This window comes from Atractosteus spatula, chromosome 17 (assembly GCF_055471065.1).
Source record: "Atractosteus spatula isolate fAtrSpa1 chromosome 17, fAtrSpa1.hap1, whole genome shotgun sequence".
Taxonomy (NCBI): domain Eukaryota; kingdom Metazoa; phylum Chordata; class Actinopteri; order Semionotiformes; family Lepisosteidae; genus Atractosteus; species Atractosteus spatula.
Window position 1 is genome coordinate 11,959,103 of NC_142722.1, and position 22,572 is coordinate 11,981,674.

General features: G+C 34.6%; 1 protein-coding gene across 4 annotated transcripts in view; it reads right to left on the bottom strand.

The window, feature by feature from the left end:
* Window positions 1-22,572, bottom strand: part of sfswap (splicing factor SWAP) — a 73,062-nt gene that overhangs the window by 44,322 nt on the left and 6,168 nt on the right. For 3 of the 4 annotated variants that reach the window (XM_088935542.1, XM_088935543.1, XM_088935540.1), the window contains exons 5-10: window positions 20,365-20,590; window positions 18,513-18,613; window positions 16,105-16,264; window positions 9,996-10,242; window positions 8,718-8,855; window positions 7,612-7,705 (exon numbers count right to left, since the gene is read on the bottom strand). In XM_088935542.1, coding sequence (XP_088791668.1) covers window positions 7,612-7,705; window positions 8,718-8,855; window positions 9,996-10,242; window positions 16,105-16,264; window positions 18,513-18,613; window positions 20,365-20,590 — 966 coding nt within the window. The remainder of the gene's footprint in view (window positions 1-7,611; window positions 7,706-8,717; window positions 8,856-9,995; window positions 10,243-16,104; window positions 16,265-18,512; window positions 18,614-20,364; window positions 20,591-22,572) is intronic. The other variant, XM_088935541.1, reaches the window with a different exon arrangement.

Sequence of the window (22,572 nt, forward strand, 5' to 3'; positions counted from 1 at the left end):
GGGAATACAATGGAATCCTCACTGACAACCCTTAAAAGATTTCTAGTGGCTTGATGTGATACAAGTCTTCTCAGACTCTTTACAACAATCATCCAGATCCAGAATTGTGATGGTCTCATGATTATGCCAGATTGATTTTTGTTTACCCAACATAACCAGTTTTTACTTTCAGAGTACAGAAATGGCTGAATTTTCAGATTTTACCACATACCTCCTTATAAGCTGTTAATAAACAATGTTTGGTAGAAACTCTGACAAATATACCACCCCCAACAATCACTTTTACACAAGACAACAAATGAACCTTCGAACTGAAACCGACTTGTGTATTTCTGGTGATATGTGAACCATAACTATTTCTGATAGACTATAAAGTCTTTTTTTTCTTTATCTTCTGTTCAACAAACAACTCAAACACAACACTTAATCAAGCAAATAAATCCCAAGATAAAAAGAACTAAAAAACAGGCCAAAAAAAACAAAAAAAATAGACAATAAACAATACAAAAGATAGGAAAAGAGACAATGAGGCGGAACAAAAAACTAAATGTGAACCACAACTTGTTTTCGAAAAGTGCTGTAAAAAAAGACTTATAGAAGCAATATCAGAAGGCTCAAAGCAGTGCCTTACCTTTAAGGCCAAAACCACTTATTACCTAACAATATGTTTAAAAAATCCATTAAAATAGTAATAAAAACAGACTGATTTGCTATTACTTGCTGTACATAATAAACCAAAATGTTTTGCTGAAGGCCCCATATTCCTATAATTATTTACATTAATGAAGTGATTATCAGCATGGCATATTGCATATTTGTTAACCACAAGGGACCTTAATCTCTCTCCCTGGAACAGAAACTGAAAGTTAACATCTGTCTGTAATTCAGGAGGGTACTACACTGCATTTGGAGTGAAAAAAACAAATATTTTTAATGAAAGTGGTTAAAAAAATCTAAGTTTTTGCAGGAACAATTCAATTTCATGATAGATCCTAGAAGAAATGCAATTTAATAATCTTTAGGTTGTCCGAAGTCATTGAAGACAAGTAAGATGCTGTGCTAAAAAAAAAGGGACCACTTTGATGAGGGAAAGCCACAAACATATTCAATACTAAAAATATAGTTTTTGTGAAGAACACTCTCAAATTTTAATTTTTTTAAGAGACAGCCCAGGTGACAAACAAGATTTCTCAGATAACGAAAACAGGAAACCTGCAGCAGTAACAAAGTAGAAGACTTTCCCTTTCTGAGTTAATCCTGCATTAGAGGCTAATGGCAAATGGGAGAACTGCTTTATAATTTTGATGAAATGCCAAAAGAAAGTGAGGAGCAGCAGCTCAAATTAAAAAGGAGCTCATAAGCAGCATTTCTAAGCCCTGTAAGTATAGTGAATAATCTTAAATGAAATTAGTGAATAAGGGCTTTATCTTTATTAAATAATAATGATATACCCAGTAAACTGGCATTATTAGCAATAAAATGGTACTTTTTCAAATGCAAATCATCAAATGAGGTGGAAAAACTTGGATTTGGAATCTTTCCAGGGATGGACCAAAGCAAATATGTTCTATTAAGAGTACAGAAGCCATATTTGAATGCTTAGTTGATCTCGGTTTCATGTAGCAAGTTCTCAATTTCTTCTATTGATGGCTTTTTTTTAAAACAACAATAACAAATTCACAACATGTCTGAAACTTGCACCGCCTCCATTCTGGAGATCAATGCATTGACAGCAATGGTGTTCCAAGCAACTGCTTCTGTCATATTGTGAATGCTGATCTGCTCTGGTTGTCTGTACTAATAACATTATTCTGCTATGCCAGATTTGGCCTTAAGATAGCCCTTCCTTTTGTAACACTAGCGTTGGGATAAGGTCGGCTTAACAGAGAACTCCAGCTCGGTTCTTCAAAATGGTGAAATGTTAGCATACACTGTACGGTTCTCAAAAATGAATTAATCCGAGCAGATGATCCTTTTATCATTCCAAGAGAGGTGCAGAGCGAATAAATGATAATTAAGGAAAACAAAGCAAAGCACAAGCTTACAAAGAACGAGAAAAGTACATTTTCTGAGGCAGAACCTCCAAAAAGATTTAGCATAATTATATTCATTTTATAATAAATCCAAGCTCTTGAGATGGTAATATACCCCAAGAGATATCTACTTTACAGCTGTATTTCCAAATACATCTAAAAAGCTTGTTAAACAAAACATTCAGATTTTAGTATTATGCTTTAATGTGAACTTTTTTTCTAGTTCTTTCTTCCAAGCAGCTTCTCTAGAAAGAAGTAAGCAATCACTAAAACAATACAAAATATGTCAGACTGTGAACATACTTCTGGGTAATAGTGTCAGAAAAACTACTAAAATCTAAAAAAAACAGTACTCCATATCCTAATGACAACCATCAAATTACTGTGATTTCATATTATTCACCTCATTTCAATTTTTGAAAAAAATATACTCACTATTTTTTGGTGCTTTAAAAAGCATCAAACAGCTTAATAATTTTATTTTTCATTTTAGTATGAAATGCGATTTCTCCTACATCATCCCCAACCATGTATAAATCTAACTGGAAGGAGAGAAGGATGACAAACAATTTGTTTCTTACTTGCAGGAAATGCAAATAAGAAAATCCTTTCGGAAAGACCGACATTATATTTCCGAAAAGGAGGGGGCTGAGGTTGTGTGCTTAACCCTGGAATGCAGAAGCCGTTTAATTAAATAACTTTAACAGTACCTGTCCACGTCTACTTACTTTGCCCTTACTGATACTAAACTGCAAAAGCCCAGAACCTCAGAAATATAATTTATACAAGGCTCTAGGCATAAGTTATAATGTGAGCCATAACTGGTAGCCGTAGTTATCAGTCTCATACAAAACACTGAAGCCCACTTAATAACATTGCTGAAACCCACCAAAAATACTTAAATACTCATGAGTTTAATTTATGTATCACTCGTAATGGAAGCACCGTTTTTGACAATTGTTATTCTATGATCCAGTGCAAGGGCCTTCCCGTTACTTAGCAACAACATATACACTGCAGTCATACAATAAAACGAGATTTCTCTGCACAAGTTCCATAACAGAACAACACTTCGAAGGCCTAAACAGTCACCTTTAGACAAAATCCACTCCCTCGTGAGAACGAATCCCTTAAATCGAGTCCATCCAGTTCTAACAAACCAATCAATTTTGAAGGTAAAAGCCCTGGAAAACAATTGCATGGCAGTTATAATACGAATTTAAGGCAGTCTTCCAGAAATGACCAGAAATAGAAACAATTTAATCTGAGAGTGTCATCAGAAAAGAAAACTTCCTGAGAAACCAAATGAATTCCAAGCTTCAATCAATTGAAATAACGTACCGAGATCCTTCTTCTTTACTGGGTGTCAAAGGTCAGTGATTTTGTCCTTCTGTCTCTGGTGGCTTTTGTTTCTAGTACAGATGTGTCAATAGTAAATGGAAACCTATAAATTTTCTACCTTTTCAGTTTCTGTGCCTTCTGGTTGTAATGGCTTGTAGTGCTACTTCATCACCTCAAAGAGAACATTTTCTAGGCAACCGTGGCCTTGATCTTTCTTCCCTGTCTGGTGGCTGATCTAAGCACTACTTCTACAATGTAAGGACTGACATTAGATCTTAATGCAACATTTCAACAAAAAGATTAGTTTTGGAGAATACATTTGCCACAGGTGCATTAAATACCACAAGGTTTAGCAAGAAAAAGATTTCAGGACACCTACTATTACATATAAAGGTAATAATAAAATTACCTATAAAAAATATAAGGAGTTAAAAGGGAAAAATAAACCCTGATAGCTACCCTTCAGTTTGGGGAACAATTTGATGTTTTCCAAAATACATTAACAAACACCTCCGTGTTTGGAGTCCTGTACCTTTTACTTCCCATTAAAACCATCACCCAATACACCCATGGAATATTTTTATTACTGAATCCAAAAACACATAGCTAATATAACCTGACAGAATCCACGTGATTCCCAAACAAATTCCATTCCTATCAAACAAATGTTTGGAGCATAGTACTTGTACAGTATTCCGGGAATCTACAACTGCAACTGAATTTCCAAATAAAAGCTGAACTCATTACTTTAATAAGCCAATAAACAATCTTTCAAACCTCAAAGGAAGACAAAGCAGCCAGAGGATAGGTACTATGAATCAAACTAACTGCATGATTGGTATCCAGTTGACACATCACTTAATTGAACTGGATGCTTAATTAAAGTTTAGAGGCATTCAAAATTAATTAGCTAATTGTGAGCATTAGGCTATAAATGCCCTGATCGGGAGGAAAATTACCAATTTCAGCAGAACACGAATAGCTTGTTCATTTAAAAAAGGAACAATTACAAACATTACAAAAAAGGGGAATGCATCTCCTCTGATGAAACTGGTGATCATTCAGACATATAATTCGTATTTCAAACCCCACAGATAAACAAGAATAAAAGAAGATAATACATTCGAGGCTGACATTTACTGAAAACCAAACTAGCAGGAAATATAAATCAGACCATTAAGAATCAGAACGAAGGGTTTTTGGGGGTTCTAACTATAGGAAAGGTTTTGGTTATAGATCAAGTGCATTTCGGCAAGAGGTGTGAAGGTATAGAAAACAGCTTAGAAAATTAATCCAGAATTACAATCAGAGAGAAAATAAGAAATGTGCATCTGAAGTGCAGCTGATAAGGTAATGTTTTCTTCCCCTGAGGTCTAGAATATCCTAGAGGGGACAAAAAGCTCTAAAGAGCCCAGAGCAATACACTGTATGATTAACCCTCAAACGGGGAACAAGATTATTATGGTTCTAGTTCAAGAATTCACTTCCAATTACCTGAGAGATCACATGAAAGCTTTCCTTGATCTCCTGAAAAAAACATAACTTATGAATAAAATGTCAAATGAAGGTGGTGGAATCTGCTGCCATTATTAAAAAACATGGTCTTGTGCACATTTTCTGCACCTGGGCTGAAATAGAACTGTTCTGTCAAATGTATTAATGTATAGAGGTGAATAGAAGTCTAAAATAATTTACATGAAATTGTGCATTTTAGGCAAAATTGTTCAAATTCTTATGCAAAGGTCTTGATTTGTGTTAAAGGAAATGCTAAAGTGCAAAAGATTTTTACAGGCTTTGTATCTTGAAAGCGTAGCAAGCTAGACAGATGAAAAAATATGGTTGTTTAACATATTCCCTTATGACTGAAAATGATGCCACTGTGCTGACATTCTTTGAAGTCAAACTCCACAACTTAACAGGTAAATAATCTAGCAAGTAAAGATATGCTTAGCAACAAACTATTTGTGCCACATTGCTCACCACATAAATTCAAACTGCCCAGTCCAGTTGTTAATTCTGTATCTTTTTAAAGTTCAGTTGCTGCTTCCTCAGTATTAACTAATCCTCGTATTTTGAGATCTGCAAACTTCAGTAGGTTTCCAACTTTACCAGAATGTAGATCAATTGATATACAGTATATTAAGAAGAGCCGTGGTCCTACTACAGGATCTATATCACTCCAACCAGAGCTTTTGCCCCTTATCTGTACTCTCCGTTTTCTGTCCATTGACCACTCAACCCAAACACACACATTACCCTGAATGGCTACTGTCTGCAATTTTAGAATTATTATTTTATTAGGAACTTTTTCAAAGCTTCTGAAGCTTAAAATACAGTGTATTCTCTGTGCATGTCCATTGCTATCTATAGAAGACTATCTCTTCTCAGAGCACACTGACTGTCTCCTAGGACTTTAATTCTAATTATTGTTTTAATAAACTTTCAGTTTACAGTTACAAGACTTTGTAGTAATAGGTAATTCTACCTTTACAGTTTTAAAATATACCTCAAAGCACACTGTTTTGATCACAGTTCCCTAATAGTTAAGTCCCCTCTATTGTCCAGTTTCAGTCTTGACTGAATAAACTAGATTAATCCTTCCTTGCAGGTGCTCTTACAAATTTGATAAGAGCCAGTCATTACCATTTGTCTGCCATTCAGTTCCTGTTGCTGATACTCCTAATGGTATTTTCATGTCTTTGTAAGGAATGTTGAAATCTTTGAATTAGTTTATTTAATTATGCAGTGTTGAGTTTATATTTTCAAAGTTAAAAAATTGTAAAACAAAACTGCTTACATTAGCAGATCTCTTTTTATGGAAGTTTGCTCACAGTTACATTTATAGGCCCAATTGTTCTTTTACTCCTTATAAGAAAAATACAGTCATTTACTGCAGTTCACAAAAGAGCTTAAACAATATCTTTCCCCATACTGTAGCGTACAGTATTTATTTTCTTTTACAAGTATAATAACAGCCTTTCTTGTTTTATAAGTAATAAAAGGGTTCCTTTAAAAATGAGACTTTAATGACATGGCTCTGATGACCAACACTGTCAATACATTTTACAGAACTGAATAAGGCACTTCTACAATGGAAAACAAAATCCTACTGGCAAAATAAAAAGTTGACAAAAGTTAATAATGCCTACATTTTGTTTGTCATGCATTAACATTGCCCTACAGCAATACATTGGACAGCTCTATATGTTACTAAAAACATATCTAATACCTAACATTTCTATTTTTTTAGAAAAATAAAAATAAGCCTGTAAAGGCAGTAAAAGCCTTCCTATATATGCAGTAAAAAATAGTACACAGAATACCAGAATCATATGAAAAAAATGGTACTGAAAATGAAGTTTTAACTCCAGAGCGGTAGCACAGAACTATAAAGTTAAACCTAGGTACCCAAATCTTTGAATCCAAACAGATGAAGGGAAATCACCGGTTATGTACCGTTTTTATCAAATGTTCCCAGAGCTTGTAAGATTATCCCTTGCATTTGTATAGCATTTGTCATTCCAAAATATCTCAAAGCTCTTTACACTATAGGAAAGGAAACACTTCACCCACATGCTGGGTGACATGGTACAGCCATTCTGCACTAAATGCCCCACGACACATCACAAATTTAATTCCATCCATATTCTAACTGCTTTATCCAAAATACAGCCGTGTAAATAAAATCTTAAAATAATCCATTTGTCTTGTTTAATTTGAAGAAGGCATGATGCATGAAAGTAAAGACAGCAATAACAATATGAAGCAGAAGGATAAGAACTGGAATTTACAGTGCTGTATTATTTTTGTACTGCGAGAGACTCTGAACAATGAGAGTGTGCACAGATGTAATTAGATAATTATCAAGGTTTCACACAAAAGCTTTAACATTTAATACTGAAAATTACAAAAATAAAACAGATAAAATTGTCCTAGGGGCCAAATCAGCACCGGATGGTTTTCACCTCCCCAAGTAAAATTAACAAATTCTGCATCCATGGCCATGACGGGTTTATGCAAAAGATTATACTAACCATATTCCAGTGTATCTAAGTGGCTGTGTATCTTAGGGGGCTAGGATTACAAGTCTGCAACATAATTATAACACACATAAGGAAAAAGCACTGATCCTACTTGATGCGAGTGAGGTGCTCGGAGACAGAACCACTTACACGTTTCCCTTAGCAAGGCAAGACACAGCGAAACTGATAACACAAAGAAATAAAATTGATCATACCTCTGCGATGGTGCCTCCATCCTTCTGTACAAAATACTGCTTCTTGAATTCATAATAGGCATTGTACTGGTGCCAGGACTGCAGGAAGTCAAACCTAAGGAAAGACAAAAAAGAATAGTGTGAAGCCTCTGAAAAAGCTTGTCGTGTAGAACAGGGCTAATTCCTGAAGGCTCAGGTTTTCTTCATGGAAAGAACAATATCCAGAATTCATTTCCATAAATCGCCCAAAAGTGAATACATTTTAATTAAAAAAACAGGATGCAAATAAGCAATTATTACAATAAGTGCAATAAGAATATCAATCCGATTTTCAACATTACACAGATTGCAAAATGTGACAGTTTGTGAGCAAGAGGCCATCAATTATTAACTGGTAACACTGACTTTAAATACAGCATGGTATAGATTAAAGGTGCTAAAAGCATCCAATGACATCTAAATCCTTTTACCAATGAACTTTAATCACAGTTACAATGAAGTGACTGCAAAACTAGAGCTAAAATGAATGGTACACTACCAAGATTGACTACATACTCCTTATAAAATAAATTCTGTAGGATAAACAAGAGTGTAAATTTTCATTAAAAAAATCTTAGTATAACATTAACAAGTGGCTTTGCAGTTAGTAACACTATAATGCTCAGTTTTAGAGCTACTGTTTACATAAGAGTTCTGATAAACGATTCATAGTACGGATGCTTTTCCCTTGCTAAAATAAAAAAGGAAAGGCACTGATGCCCTTTGAAAGGAAACCTTCCTGAAATATCCATCTGTGTGTTTAAGAATCATCTTCTGACAAAAATCTCATGGCCCTTTGCCTTCTAATTATGTTTAAGTGGGACTCCAGTGCTGCAAATATTTTTTTGCAATATATAAATTTAGCAAACACACTTACACAACAGCACTGATCACTAATACAGGAGTAGAAAAACTACTGCCAAAACTGGCAGTAAAGAAACAGTTGTTTGGCATTGAGCAATATTTATGGTCAATGAGAATGCTCCTGTTTGCAAATCGAGAAAGGGAGTTGTTTACCACCCCCCCCAGTTCTTGAACTGCCATTAGAGAAAAAGAAGTATTTACAAACGGACAAACGTTATCCTTACCTTGGATCATTCTTGGCACGGACACTTGTCTCAAATTTTATTCCATTTCTAGCAACGTACTCAGCTAGCTTGTCAATGACAGGCTGGATGTCTGGAGGTGGAGGAATAATTGTAGCAACAGGAACTTGAGAATGGGAACTAAGGACACAAATAGATGGAAAAGAAATAGGGATAAGTATGATAACAGCACCAATTGTATCTCATGAATTTATACATACATTCAGTCCATGAATGTCATTACCGATCTCTTTCCACAAGTGTTTATAACATTCTCAGTGTTCATCCATATCTGATGTTTTTGGAAACATCAATATCTGATGTTTCGAAAATGAGGCCCTAAATTATATTTTAAAAACACTGACCTTTTTCAAGTGGTGCTGAATTTAACTGCCAAACTAAACATGCTGTTTTGAGAGTACCTAGTGTCTCAAAGTGGATTATTACAACCTCAGAAAAATTTGGCACAAAGATTTCCCCAGAGATGGACAGATCTTTTTCTGAATCTGCTTAAAAAGCTCTTTAGTTTATCTGTGAACCTTTTCGTGTCAGCTATCACTGAACAAGGGCACTGCTCCTCAAGTCAGTTTTCCTCACCTCCAAAGCCATGCTAACATATTTATGCCTATTGTAGTTATAAGGCAGAAGTTTTTCTACAAGATTCCAAAAATCATTGGTGCCTTTTTTATTTTTTCCAGTAGAGAAAGCAAAACTTTAGCTCTAAAGAATTTTGAGATTGTATATGTGATTCACATGACCCGTGCAGAAAAAAGAATCTTAGCAAAATACACTATAGAACTAAACAGAATTAAAAGGGTTCCTTAACGCATCATCAATAGAATTTTAAAAATGCCATAATAAAACAAATACTGTTTAATTTTTGCCCTGTGCTGTAGCCTCTTGATAAGGTCATTTCACTCAAGGAAAGATAGTGTTTAGATTAAGATGGTGACTTGATTTGATTGATTTATGCGATGTCAACATGCGTACAAAAATTTCAAGCTTCCAAGACGGTCTGCTGTATGTCAATGATAAAAATGTGAGCCATGTTATTTCACACCAATAAGAGGAACAGAACTCTTACAGATACAGTAATTCCAATTGCACCTAGATTAATTTCCCTCACGGGATCAATAAAGTATCTATCTATCTAAAGACCTGCAAGGGCTTTGTCTTCTTGTCCTTCTCCAGAAGCAAGCTTCTCTATTTTTCTCTCTTGAGCAAAGGCAGTGCTGGCTGCCCCCTGCAGTGCTCGTGCTCCCTGCCCTCCCAGTGACACACCTTGTGGTGGTGGTGGTGGTTCCTGCTGCAGTAGACCCCTGGCTGCTAGAGCTGCTGGCTGCCTCTGACGCTGGTGGGGGGGTGGTCCCAGGAGGGGGCGGGGCAGCTGCACCAGTGGCGGTGGGCAATATCCCAGAGGGCAAGGAGCTGTAGTAGGCGTTGGCATCAATCCCTGGGGGAGGCGGAGCTAGACAGTAGGTCCCATCAGGCAGCATGTAGTAACCGTAATACACTGTAGACACGGCTGCTGGAAAATACCAAAACCATCATTTTTAGGAGCAAGTAGACTGAGCAAGAGTTGCAAAGGAGCAAATAATAATAATTAAGAAAGTAAAACACACAATATGTGTCCATGTAAAATTTAAATAATTTATTATTAAATAATAAATAATATAAAAATTATAATATAATAAAATAAATAAAATGAATGGGAAATATTTTAAAGAATATTTAAGCAGTAAAAAATACAAAACCTTATAAAATATCAGCTTATTTTCCAAACTTCAACAAATACCATAAGGCTGCTTTAAATGAGAAGCCTGATGAGAGACTTTGGTAAAAAATAAACCAACATCAATAATGGGATAAAATTAAATGCAGAGGAGTGGCAAAGCAGAAGATTAATGATTATGAATCTGAATAAGAAATCAGTTAATTAAGATTCATTACTTGAGTTCATTAATAAATATGAATAAATGTTTGATCTTATTTGACATTTACCGCTATGGTATCTTACAAAGCACAGTAGAATACAGATTTGATCCATCTACAGAAGCAGTTTATGCCAATACATTCTGACAAGCAGTAGGTGATATTAGTCAGTGCAGTGCTTATTTGCAAAACAGTATTTCATGAACATTGTCCAAATACAGACATTCCAGACATCTTATCCAATTAATAAAGGTTAACTAAAGGCACGTATATCCAAGAGTTTATCAGAAAACAAAATGTTACCAGTGCAATACCTCTGAGATATGTTAAAAGCTCCCCTCCAGAGGCAAGGGCATTAAACCTTTGCATGTTAATGACAAAAACTGGGTTTATTAAAAGGCAACAATGATAATGAAAACCAAACAGAACAGATGTCTGCAAGAAGGGTAAACTGGCCCTTACTGCAAATGTGAAAAAAAACACATTAAAGTGATAGAACAATCACACCAATAGCTCTCCTGATTATTCATGTGGTAATGCACATTAAACCTCATCAGAAAAGGTTTTGAGGGACAATATAACCAACAGCACCGCCAACTATAAAGCTGTAATACATGAAAGAAAAAATGGATGTTATTTTTGCTAGTGAAATCTATTAAGCCTATAAAATCTATGTTTTATTTCTGTGCTGAAAAATGAAAAGGAATATTTTCAGTAAAGCTTCTGTAGCTTCTAACATCCAGACTATTCAAGTAATTCATTATACCTAGGCTTGCGAAAAATAAATAGCAAAATAAATGCAGTTTCTTAGTATAGAGAATTGATAGTTATACAAATTTAAAATCATTGTAAGAATCTCAATCTATTTCTTTCTGCACAGGATGATTCTCACCTTTACACGTCACAGCTCAAGAATCATGTCAGTCACGCCTGGCTTCTCTGGGTTTCAATCGATCAAGCTTGTCTGGCCAAAATAAGCCTCAAAGGGAATTAATTTCATTGTGTGTGTCCATTTAAAGGACAAAAAAACAAAATATTTTCAGGTTACTTTCCGGCGTCTCAAGTTACGTACCAAATATCTTGGTATAAGAAATACTAAAGTCTAGAACTGCAAAGACAAAGATCGTAACCTGCTTAAATCAAATGCAGTTTCCTTTTGGATAACTAATTAAATGGGCTTCCAAGTCATCATTCATGCCTCATTAAAGTGGTAACCTTTTTTGTCAAGGTCTATTCCCTTCATGCCATTTAACCTAAAAAAAAAAATTGTTGCATTTCAATTCTCAAAATATTATAAAAAAAATATAATATTTTACTTTCACTTTAGGATTGATATTTGATGGCTATTTTTAAGCTTGATGGAAATCTTTCTGGAACACAAACTGTGCTGACTGACATCAACCTCTAATGCTCCAAGATAGAGTGATTGTCATTCAAGCCCACATCTGCGATCATGGGGATTCTGCATTGCTCATTTGCTTCTCAATATTTAAGAAAATAAATTCATTATTTAGGGTTCCAAAAGTTACAGGCTCTGCAATAAACTATAATAAGCAGCCATAATAACATGAAAACAAATCATCTGTTGTCTCAAATGATTTAATTAACCAGTTTTGTAGAAAGAGCTTTCAAAATATACCCTGGGAATTGCTGCAAATGTAAATGCAATGAGAAATTTGCGTTTCCTATTACATACAGATTTTGAAGAATGACTTTTATAGAGATTGTATTCAACATGTTTAGGCAATCTACCTTAATCAATGAAGTGATGAAAAGAGCAGCTGGTTTTAATACAAAATAGATCGATATCAAATTTGCTAAGTACAGAAATACAATGTCACATTGTCAAGAGCGGGAGCTCAGGCACTGTAGGATGCAAAGCACATCGCCAACTTATTTTGGTAAGCCACCATTAAAATCATGTTGCACCGTTCAAGACAGGCCGAAGCCTGCTCTCCAGGGGCTACTTATCTCAAGTGATGTTTAAGAAAAAGAAAGAAAATGGGATTCAAAGGCTGACACAGAAGACTCAAATCATTTCAGCATTTTCCATTTTAACAAAGTCTTTGCGGATTTACAATGTCTGATGTTTGCGATTTCATTTACTATTACCATTTGACAGTTATGATAAAAACGTGTTTGTTTTTTCATTTACAACAGCAGGAATGCTTGTGAACAGCCCAGTATGTTTAAATGCTGCTGACTATTATCTGACTCCTCTGTTAGAGTCATTTGTCATACATTTCACTGTACAAACAGAAAAAGTGTTTAAAGCAGCAGCAGAAAATTCACACCTTAACAAGCCAAAAGAACCTTTCAATACTGAGCTCTCAGTTAAACTATTCTTACTTTTACAAAAAAAAAGTCTGCTGCACTACTGAATTCTGGAAAAATCAGCAAAATCAGCCCTCCAAGGGCAGCTGCTCTTAAAAAATGTCTATTTCAGACTTGAATAACTTTAACTGGCTGACTGCTTCTATTGGAACAACTGGTACAAAGGCTAGCAAATACCTCTCTTTAACCTGTACAATAATTTGTGTGCATTTGTATAGTGTTTTCCATCCCAAAGAATCACAAAATGATCACATGTAGGAGGGGACCCACTTCACCCACCACTGAAGAACAGCACCCACACAATACAGCAACTGAAGCAGAGACGTGAGAGAAATTAATTTAAATGAGGGGGAGGCTTTAACTAGATGAAACCGCGGCCTAGAGAGAAATTTAGCCAGGGCACGGGGGTTAAAACCCCCGCTATTTATTTTCATGCCTCATTCAAAGGATGAGATACAGTAAGTTCAGAAAAATAAGTTTCAATAAAATAAATGTTTCAATAAAAATAAAGCAGCTCGTAATATAGTTCATACATGAAACAATAATGTCACTGCATGACAAACCAAAACGGGTAAACATGTTATCTGTGTTTTGCTTACTTGTTTTTTTCCCCACTTTGTTTTTGTGTACAGGAAGGATAAGACACGCATTAAGACATTGGTTATGATCTCAGAAGAAATCAAAACTTAAGATGTTTCTCAGCACCAGATAAAAATTTGCAGGGCCTCAATTAGAAATTTAGATCAACACCCTTTGGATTTAAAATTCATGGAATCATTTTCCACAGCACTAGAAGGCAAATCAGTTTTGCAAGACTAAAACAAAGATTTTATCATTATCTTGGGACATGTTTATAGCAGAGCTCTGACTAAAGACACTATCACAAGCTAAATCTCACACGCCTTAAAACTCCTCCTATGTATGAGAATTAATTTAGAATTTGTCATTTAAAAACTGCAATAAAGATAATCACTTGCAAATAACTTTCTGTCTTTTCAATTACCATTTAGGTGATGACATTTCTAGGGAGGAATCAATATATTAACATATGGATAAAAGAGCATGTTAAGCTTTTCTTTTGTGTTGAGCAATCCAACAATCCATCTTAAGAGTTTTTGAAAATCTTTGCAAAGAAGACTTAAGCTAAGTCCTCCCAATAGAAAAACAAAATATTATGTATATTATATACATTATGTAATAATTTTGTAAATCAGTTTCAAACATTTTAAGCACAAAATAATTCCATAAGTTGGACAACACTCAAGAAATGACTTCCAAAAAGTTTTTTTTTAAAAAGCAAAGATTTAAGAATATTTGGAATAATAGCTTGAGTATATTTGTGAAATGGTATATCAGCATCCTATGGGATGTTTGGGCCTGTTAAGCAACAAATGCTGCTGATTTTTATTTTTTTATTTTTACAGACACGTGGTTTGGAGCTGCAGATTACTTCTTTAAGTCTTGGCTCACAGTAACAACTCTTGTACTGCCCAGACATGCGGCTCGGACCCTGCCGACCCATCGAGCCATCAGCTCCACAGAGCCACACTGTACAGATGGTGCGTCTCTTGTTGCCATCACTGCAAGCCTGCAAGTGTCACTGTTCACTGGAAAGCACAGACGGCCCTGGACAACTAACCACAATCACACAGCTGACAGGCCCTTTGCAAACTGTGGACTGCTGCTTAAGAGAATCCCAGGCACAGCTTCAATTCACAGTATCTGAATCAGACCCACCCTCCATTGAGAGCAACCACCCTTAAGGATGAAGGCATTATGTAGTTACCTCAAGATCTGCTTTTTCAAACTTGCATTAAATTATTTCTATTAAGAAGAACTTCCTCATATAGTCCTGTTTGACAAATTTCACAGGTTAAACTATTACGTTTTTTTTTTTCTTTAGTGTATTGCCACTTTGGTTTTAAACATTTCTTGGTCCCACTTAAATCTGCGGTTTGATTAATGTGCATTACTTTCATATTTAAGCCTAAAGATTCAATTTATATCTCATAAAAAACCTGTCAGCCACAAATTTTGAAAATCAACTATGAAGACTAGTGGGGAAAAAAAGCTTTTTTAGATTACATAAATTTGAAATGTATGGATTACACATGCTCATTTAAAAATGTTTACAGGTCTCACATCAAAATCCAGTGGTATGAGCAGATTTGGATTTTCTAGATGAATTAACCCATAGTGAGCATTTCATATTTATACCTTCATAAATGGAAGTCTGTTGTTCAAGAAACCACTGATAGAAAAAAAAGCAATATTCTTAATGCTCTAAAATCTCTGCAAAGCTATTTCACTGTGCCTGTGGTGGGTTCATACTGGCTGCAATCAGGCAAGACATTCTGCACAGTCACTGATTTTTAGAAGGGAGGAAAAAAAAAATCAATCCTAGTTCATAAAAGGACCAGGCAAAGCAAAATCAAATTGATCCAGCTTGAAAGTAAAAATTTCATCATCTTGTTTTGTCCAGCTTTTTCTTACCTCTCTGAGGAGCACCAATTTGACAGTTTCATACATAATAGAAGAGTCTTTTCAAGTAATTAACTCAATTTAAAACACAAAGGACAACTACAAAAAGAAAAGATTGAAAATAGCTATAAACTTAAATGTAAGCCTCAGGTATCTAATAATTTAAATTAATTCCAGGTTAGAGGACTGTATAACATTATAAATTACTGTCTGTATAATGCTACTGAGACACAACCAAATGTTAGATCTGTGATTTCTGATAAGAATAAGGAATAGGAGACCAAACAAACAAAATCACAAATACTACGACATTCAATCAATTAAAGATTCAAACATACATCATGTTTATACATTTTGATCAATTAAAAAAGCTACAAAACGCTACTGGACAAAAAAAATTAAAATCTAGATGGTGATAGTGCTACAAAAATGATGACAACCGGGAGGTGTCTGTCTATATTATACCAGTGTGAGAAAACTGCAACTTAATAAAAGTAAGTTTTTCCTTCACAACTTTCCTACAAGTAAATATACTATCAAAATGGTTCAAAAAAGGTTTGCTCTTTGAAGAAGACTAGATATTTTTATCGATTGCATCTCTTTTGCATCCTCCGGCTGGGCAAGTTAACAATGAGGCACTTACTATCCGTGGGGTGTTCTGTTGCTGCTGCAGAGGTTGATGTAGCAGATGGAGTTCCGGTTGCTAGACTATCTTCTACCTTCTTGGTTGCTGCTCTGTTATCCAGCTGGACTTTCCGGACCAGCGCTGCCAGAGGGTGATCTGGATCCATTACTTGCAAAGGCTAAAAATACATGCAATATGTACGTGTTACTTGCCGAAGATCCAGTATTGGGACAAAAATGTCAAAATTGGTAATTTTTTTAAGATTGTTCACTTAAATGTACACCCTACTATTCTGACGGGTAAAAATCCTACAACCGTAAGAATTGCCATCAAGTTTATCCCTTGTCCATAAACTAAGTACCCTGAAATAAACAATTCGATACAATTTGAGAAGGTCTTAAAATGTAGATTGATGGAAACTTGAAGATTTAGTTTAAACTCTAAAAAGTGTCCAAAAAGCTAATAAGCATATCATACAGATTCCTTCAAGATTTACAGCTGACAAAAAGTATGAAAAGGAGAGTTTCTGAACATTTTCAAACCAAGTTAAGTTTTTTTTTTAGTTGCACAAGAGCATCCTTAAATGACATGAATTAAAACTTTTGTTGCCTATTAAAAGCACAAAAATGTCATTGAGACCTGACTGCAGCTTATATTCACCAAAAGGAGGTTTTATGATGTAATCCTGCTTGATTTTAGGCTTAACGATACTAAGCAATACAACTATTTAAAGGACTATAAGGACTACTTAAAGGACTATAAATCATTAGGATGTTACAATGGAGGCAAGAAAGATATGTTGCCTGCCTGACTGCGATACTTTTATCATAGTACAAGTGTGGTGTTAAAACACACATCATGCTATGTACATGTCATAAAAAGGCAACAGTAGCAAGAAAAAAAATCACATGTTCAGAAATGTCTACTAAAAAAAACTCTACTGCCACATTTAACAAAACACAGACATTAATCATTTATACCTCTCATCTAAAAAGTCAAACTGCACTTTTCAGGAAAAATGGAGAGCACTATTTTTATTGCAACCCTCAACAAAATTGTTTAAGTACCACAGGTTTGTAAGTCAATGTCTCAGACAGCATACAGCAAGGGAGAAAAAAACCACTCTAAATATATACTGATTTCAAGTATTCACCTGATCAAATTATTTGATGAATCTATGGTGATGTGAAAAAGAAAGTACACCCTTCCTAATGATCAACTAATCATGTGCACTTGTGTAGCAGCACCTGATTCTCATTACCTTCTTACATGACATGGAAGCAGTAATGACGCACTTTTTCACACAAGGCTACTGAATGTAGGCTGATTGTTTTGTTTGATAAATTATGAAAAGGCAAAATTTGAGTGTTATCGGTTACATAAGGTTGGATTTATCTACTGTTAGGACTTGATGAGGATTAGATAAAGGTCAGATACGTCTTAATATGTGAAACCATAGAATCGCACATTTATTTTTCACATCACTGTACATTGCTATATAACATTCCACCCAATTCAAATAACTCCACATTCTCCAAAACTGTTTTAAAATATAATTTAAAAATGAAATGTCACACTAACAGGCAGTTATGGTTTGTTATGGTTTATTACTCGTAGTATTATCTTTTTAAACCTATTTCATTTATCTGGATTATTGTATTCCAAAGCAGGTTGTTCATCCCAGTTTTTTTTTTTAAGTCAATGTTTTAGATTGTGACACCAAAAGTGCCAGGACGGACTACAAGAAAAAAAATAATCGACCATTGTTTGCTGCAGTTAAGAGTCAGTTGTCCTATATTGTAAGAGATACCATGCATGGCAGTATTATTTAGCACAGGACATGGTACAGGATAAGGTACAATCTTTGCTATACACTAAAACCAACAGAAAATATCTAGCTTGACCTGCAACTTAATGTGATTTCAATAAATTCTAAAACTAAAGTCCACAAAATATTAAAGAACTTAAAATTAAAAAGGCATTAAAAAGAAGTGTCAGAAATTATTTTTTGCTTTACAAAAATATCTATTTAAGTCATAAAAGGCTGTGGTCAATATGACAGGTATACATTAAAGTAGGGAAGTGTTTTAAAACAGCAGGACACAGTGCTACATGAAGTTGTGTTGTTCTTTGAAAAATATGTTCACTATTATAATAAGGACAAACTGGATGCTTAATTTACTGAAATTAAAATGCAAAATAAGAAATGAATATCAAAAGAATATCAAAAAGGGGATCATTTAACTGCTTTTGTTTGTATCACAATGCATCCCACACTTCCTTTTTGATGTATTGTTAGACTCACAATGCAATGTATGCTGATATGTAAGAGAGATCCATGAAGATGATGCAATGCATACTGATGAATTATTACACTACTAGCAGGAATCCAAAGAGAGGTAATTGAAGTTAACTCAATTCGTTACCTTCATGAGTTCTTCTAGCCTGCTACTCTTCTTGGTGGCAAACAGGCTGGGGTGAAGATAATTTCCATCATTATCTTCATCCGAATCTTCTGATCCAGAATCTTTTTTTTTTTAAAGAGATAAATCACAAAAGGTTTTATATAAATGTAGATCACTATTAAAATTAAAGACTTTTACATTAGTTTACATATAAATTAAGTGCATTATTGCCAAAAGAGAATACACTGAGTAAGTTTTACCATGTTAAAAAATAACACGTAAGAACAAGAAAACAGAAAAGAATGCCTCCACTCTCAGTAACATCAGTAGGGCAAAAAAGCCTATTTAAAAGCAGATATTAGAACTTCTCAATGTGCAGTTCTTTTGTGTGACAATACAGTGAAACTGGATGACACTTTATAAAAATAACTGTCAAGCAATTGACAAAATTCAATCAAACTCATTTTTGAAATTTAGCCAACATCATCTGGTATATGCACAAGTGACAGAACCGTATTGTTTCCCTGTTTGTCTCATATCTTAATTAAACTAGAGAGGACTCTTTCCCCATGACAGCACTATTAAATTCCTAGAAAATCTTATTTGTTGTAGTGGCAGTGACCATGTAGAGCTCCTATTTCCAATGGTATGCCAATTTGCTTTTAAGCAAGTATGCTGCCAGTCCTTCCAGGGTTTTTTAAATCACAGAAAATACTTCTCATCGTGCATGCTGAGTACGCTATGATTTTTACTTTTTAATCAACGGACAAAATCCTATTTGATATGAACAAGGACGCCTGAAGTGTAATAAGTAGCTATTTTTAAACTGTTACATTTATTCATAATTACATGACTGTACAAAAAAACAAAAATCTTAAAGTATTTTGTATCGCAGACAAAAGACTATGGAGAAATTTTCCTTGCTTTTGTCATATCTTTGTATCATATTTAAAAAGTGTACAGCGACAATTTCAGAAACAATTAAAAACCTATGACATTTTAATAGACATCGCAGCGACATACGCTATATGATTTAACACTGCAGCGAAGCAAAATTCTTTCAATAATCAAACAGATTCACAGCAGAAAATTACCTCTTTATTCTTCGCAACGCGTTGCGGGATTTTATTTGTAATTATGTTAACACAGCACTGAGAGAAAAATGGACTCTCTCTGCTGAGCCACATTGACAGGCAAATGTAAAAATGTGCAGAAGGCTAAGTGCAAATGAATAGCTGAAGCCATATAAAACACCATCTTAGTCTCAAAATGTGAAGGAATACACCTTTTAAATGACTGGTCTGACTTAAATCGCTGTCTGGTTAGCAGGGAAAAACATCTTTAACAGATGGCATGCTGTGGCATTTAGCATCATCTACAAGCTCTCCTCACATTCAGAAGCTGAATTTTCTGTGCACTGTTGACATGAAGCACTTACACTATTTGATTTTCTCTGTTATTTCTGTCAGTTCACGCACCCTGTCTGTGTAAAAATATATATCTGCTTTACTTTTATTAAATACCTACGGTATGCCTAAGACCCTGAGTATACTATGTTGGAACATAGTATTTATTTTACAAAAAAAACTATCATTACTTTTTCCAATGCATTCTAATCAAAATACCTACAATTTAACTGTAAAATGTGCTTATAATATATACTGGGGAACTAATGATGAACAAATTACCTGTTGTGTTGACCAGATTGTGTATACCACTCTGATAACACAATGTAGGACACAACTGTAATAAGTGTAACTGACTGCCAACGGATTACAAAATACAGACAAAAGCTGAATATTAAGTTTCATTGGCAGCTTTACTGATGGGTAGCAGGAATGAGTCATCAAGCCAAAGCTGAAAAAACACTTACTGTCTTTGTCCTCCGGTTTAGCCTCAGAGACAGAGGTGTACTTGCCATCCTTCATGGCTTTAAGGATGTGTTTGTAATAAGGATTCAGGTAGTGATCAAAGCGCAGGAAATCAAACTGGGAATTCTTTGCCTGTTTGGCTTTCAGCATGATCTCAAACTGGGCCCCTTGCTTGCACACAAAGCTGGCTGTACGCTCAATGATGGCATGCGTTTTCGTTGTTGCAGGCTATAAAAGGAGAAAAACAAAAAAAAAACAATTAAAAAATGTTTAAGTTCGACTTTTTAACTTCTTGAAGTTATCACCTTAAAATTTTTTCCGCCTAAAAAGTACATATAAATAAGCAACAAGAAATTATTTCAGCAATGATCATCTGACAGAGATTACTTAAACAAAATAAAATGATTGCCCATTTACACTTAACTATTTCTTGTAAAAATAAACTAATGGCTTGTGCTGAACTTGTACTAAACCAGGAAAAAGTGTCACAGAATGAAACAAAAACATGGGTAAAGTGTATTTCCATATTGATATGATGGCACAAAAATCTTAACTTCAAATCATCTTTAGCAAAACTCATTCAGGCCTTGAAGGACATTGGAAAAAGTGCAGAATTACAGTGATTCAAAAACACCACCACGTTAAAATCCCAGTCTTTTTCAAGTAGCCGGGAACCTTGATTATATTCACAGACTGCCATGGCTTTGTATTACTATCCTAGCTCCTGTTACCTCACAATTAAGAAGATAAATACTGAAACCATACTTTTTCATTATTCATTATAAAAATGTGCAACCCGTTTTATCTTTTATTCCTGTGCTTCTCTTTATTCTAAGCCTTATAAAATTGTACATTAATAATTCATAGCAGACATCTAAAGAATCTCACCAGCTTTACTAATTGGATGTTTCAAGTATGGCAATTGAAGGTTGCTACAGCTACTATCAAAATCCCATTATAAGAACTGCAGGTAAGATCAACAGTTCAGGCTTAAATTTCCTTTAGGACTGATCCCTTGGGGTGTATTTAGCAAATCCCAGATTTAAATTTGATCAGGTACGAAAAGCTAACAAGCAAGCAAAAGTAAAAATGAAATCGCAGTATGGTTTACTTTGTGTGCTTTTTGTCATGAAGATTTCCACACAGTTTAGCGTTCTGAAATTGGGTTGACTGCAAAGGTGATAGAAGTGGGCCTGAACTTTATGGAGAAAAGTCCACAAATAAAATTCGACATGGTGCTGTGATAAAGGTGCAGATGCCTTAAGAACATGGTCATAGGTTTCTCAAACTTTATGCAACAATGTTGGTGAAGCAGGATTAATGGCTATAAAGGCATCCTTAAATCATTTATACACAGAGGTATGACTTTCCATAAATATTTAAGCAACTTTTCTAAAACACAGACATGAGTTGGACGAAGAAAAACATTGGATATACTATTAATGATGATATACGATTAATAAACTAAATTATAAAGGTTTGTTTCAGAATATAAAAAATAAAAAATATACCAATTAGTTTTAATTTATCATGCATGAATGGCCCAGGAATACTTCTCCCCACACTAGAATAAAGACAATTACATTTCTAACAATATGTAGGATTAATTACTTTTCATATAATTTGCACAAACCTATGGTCCTAATTTCATATACCCAAAATTATTCAACACAAATGTAAAACATATGATACTTTTTATTTATGCGTTATGATTACTTTTCTGTTACACGTTTTAATTTGTGGATTGAACATCGAGCATAAAAGGGTTCTGCATCTGCCCTATGAGAGATGGGATAGCACAGCTGTTTACTGCCTTCCTAATAAATATTGCTACACTAGCTAATCACAGCGAAGATTAAACACAAACAGGTTTTCCAAGGCCTCAAATCTTCTGAACAAGATCACACTGTTTGCCAAAATAAATATTAACCAACTGAAGAAAAACACTTCCCTGATATGCTCAGCTGACGAAGATCAAAGTTTGTGGAACTAAAATGGGTGAATTAACTAAGGTTCTAACGTTGTAAACAAAATGAAAATGTACTTCACAATAGCTTTTGCTATGGCTACGGAACACCTTTCTACATCTGATTATTCAAAACATGACAGGAACAAATGAAATATAATACATAATTGTTGTGTAAAACAACCACAAATCATTTTGTTACAATGAACTAGGAGAAAATACTGTAACCTTTTATAAAAGTTAT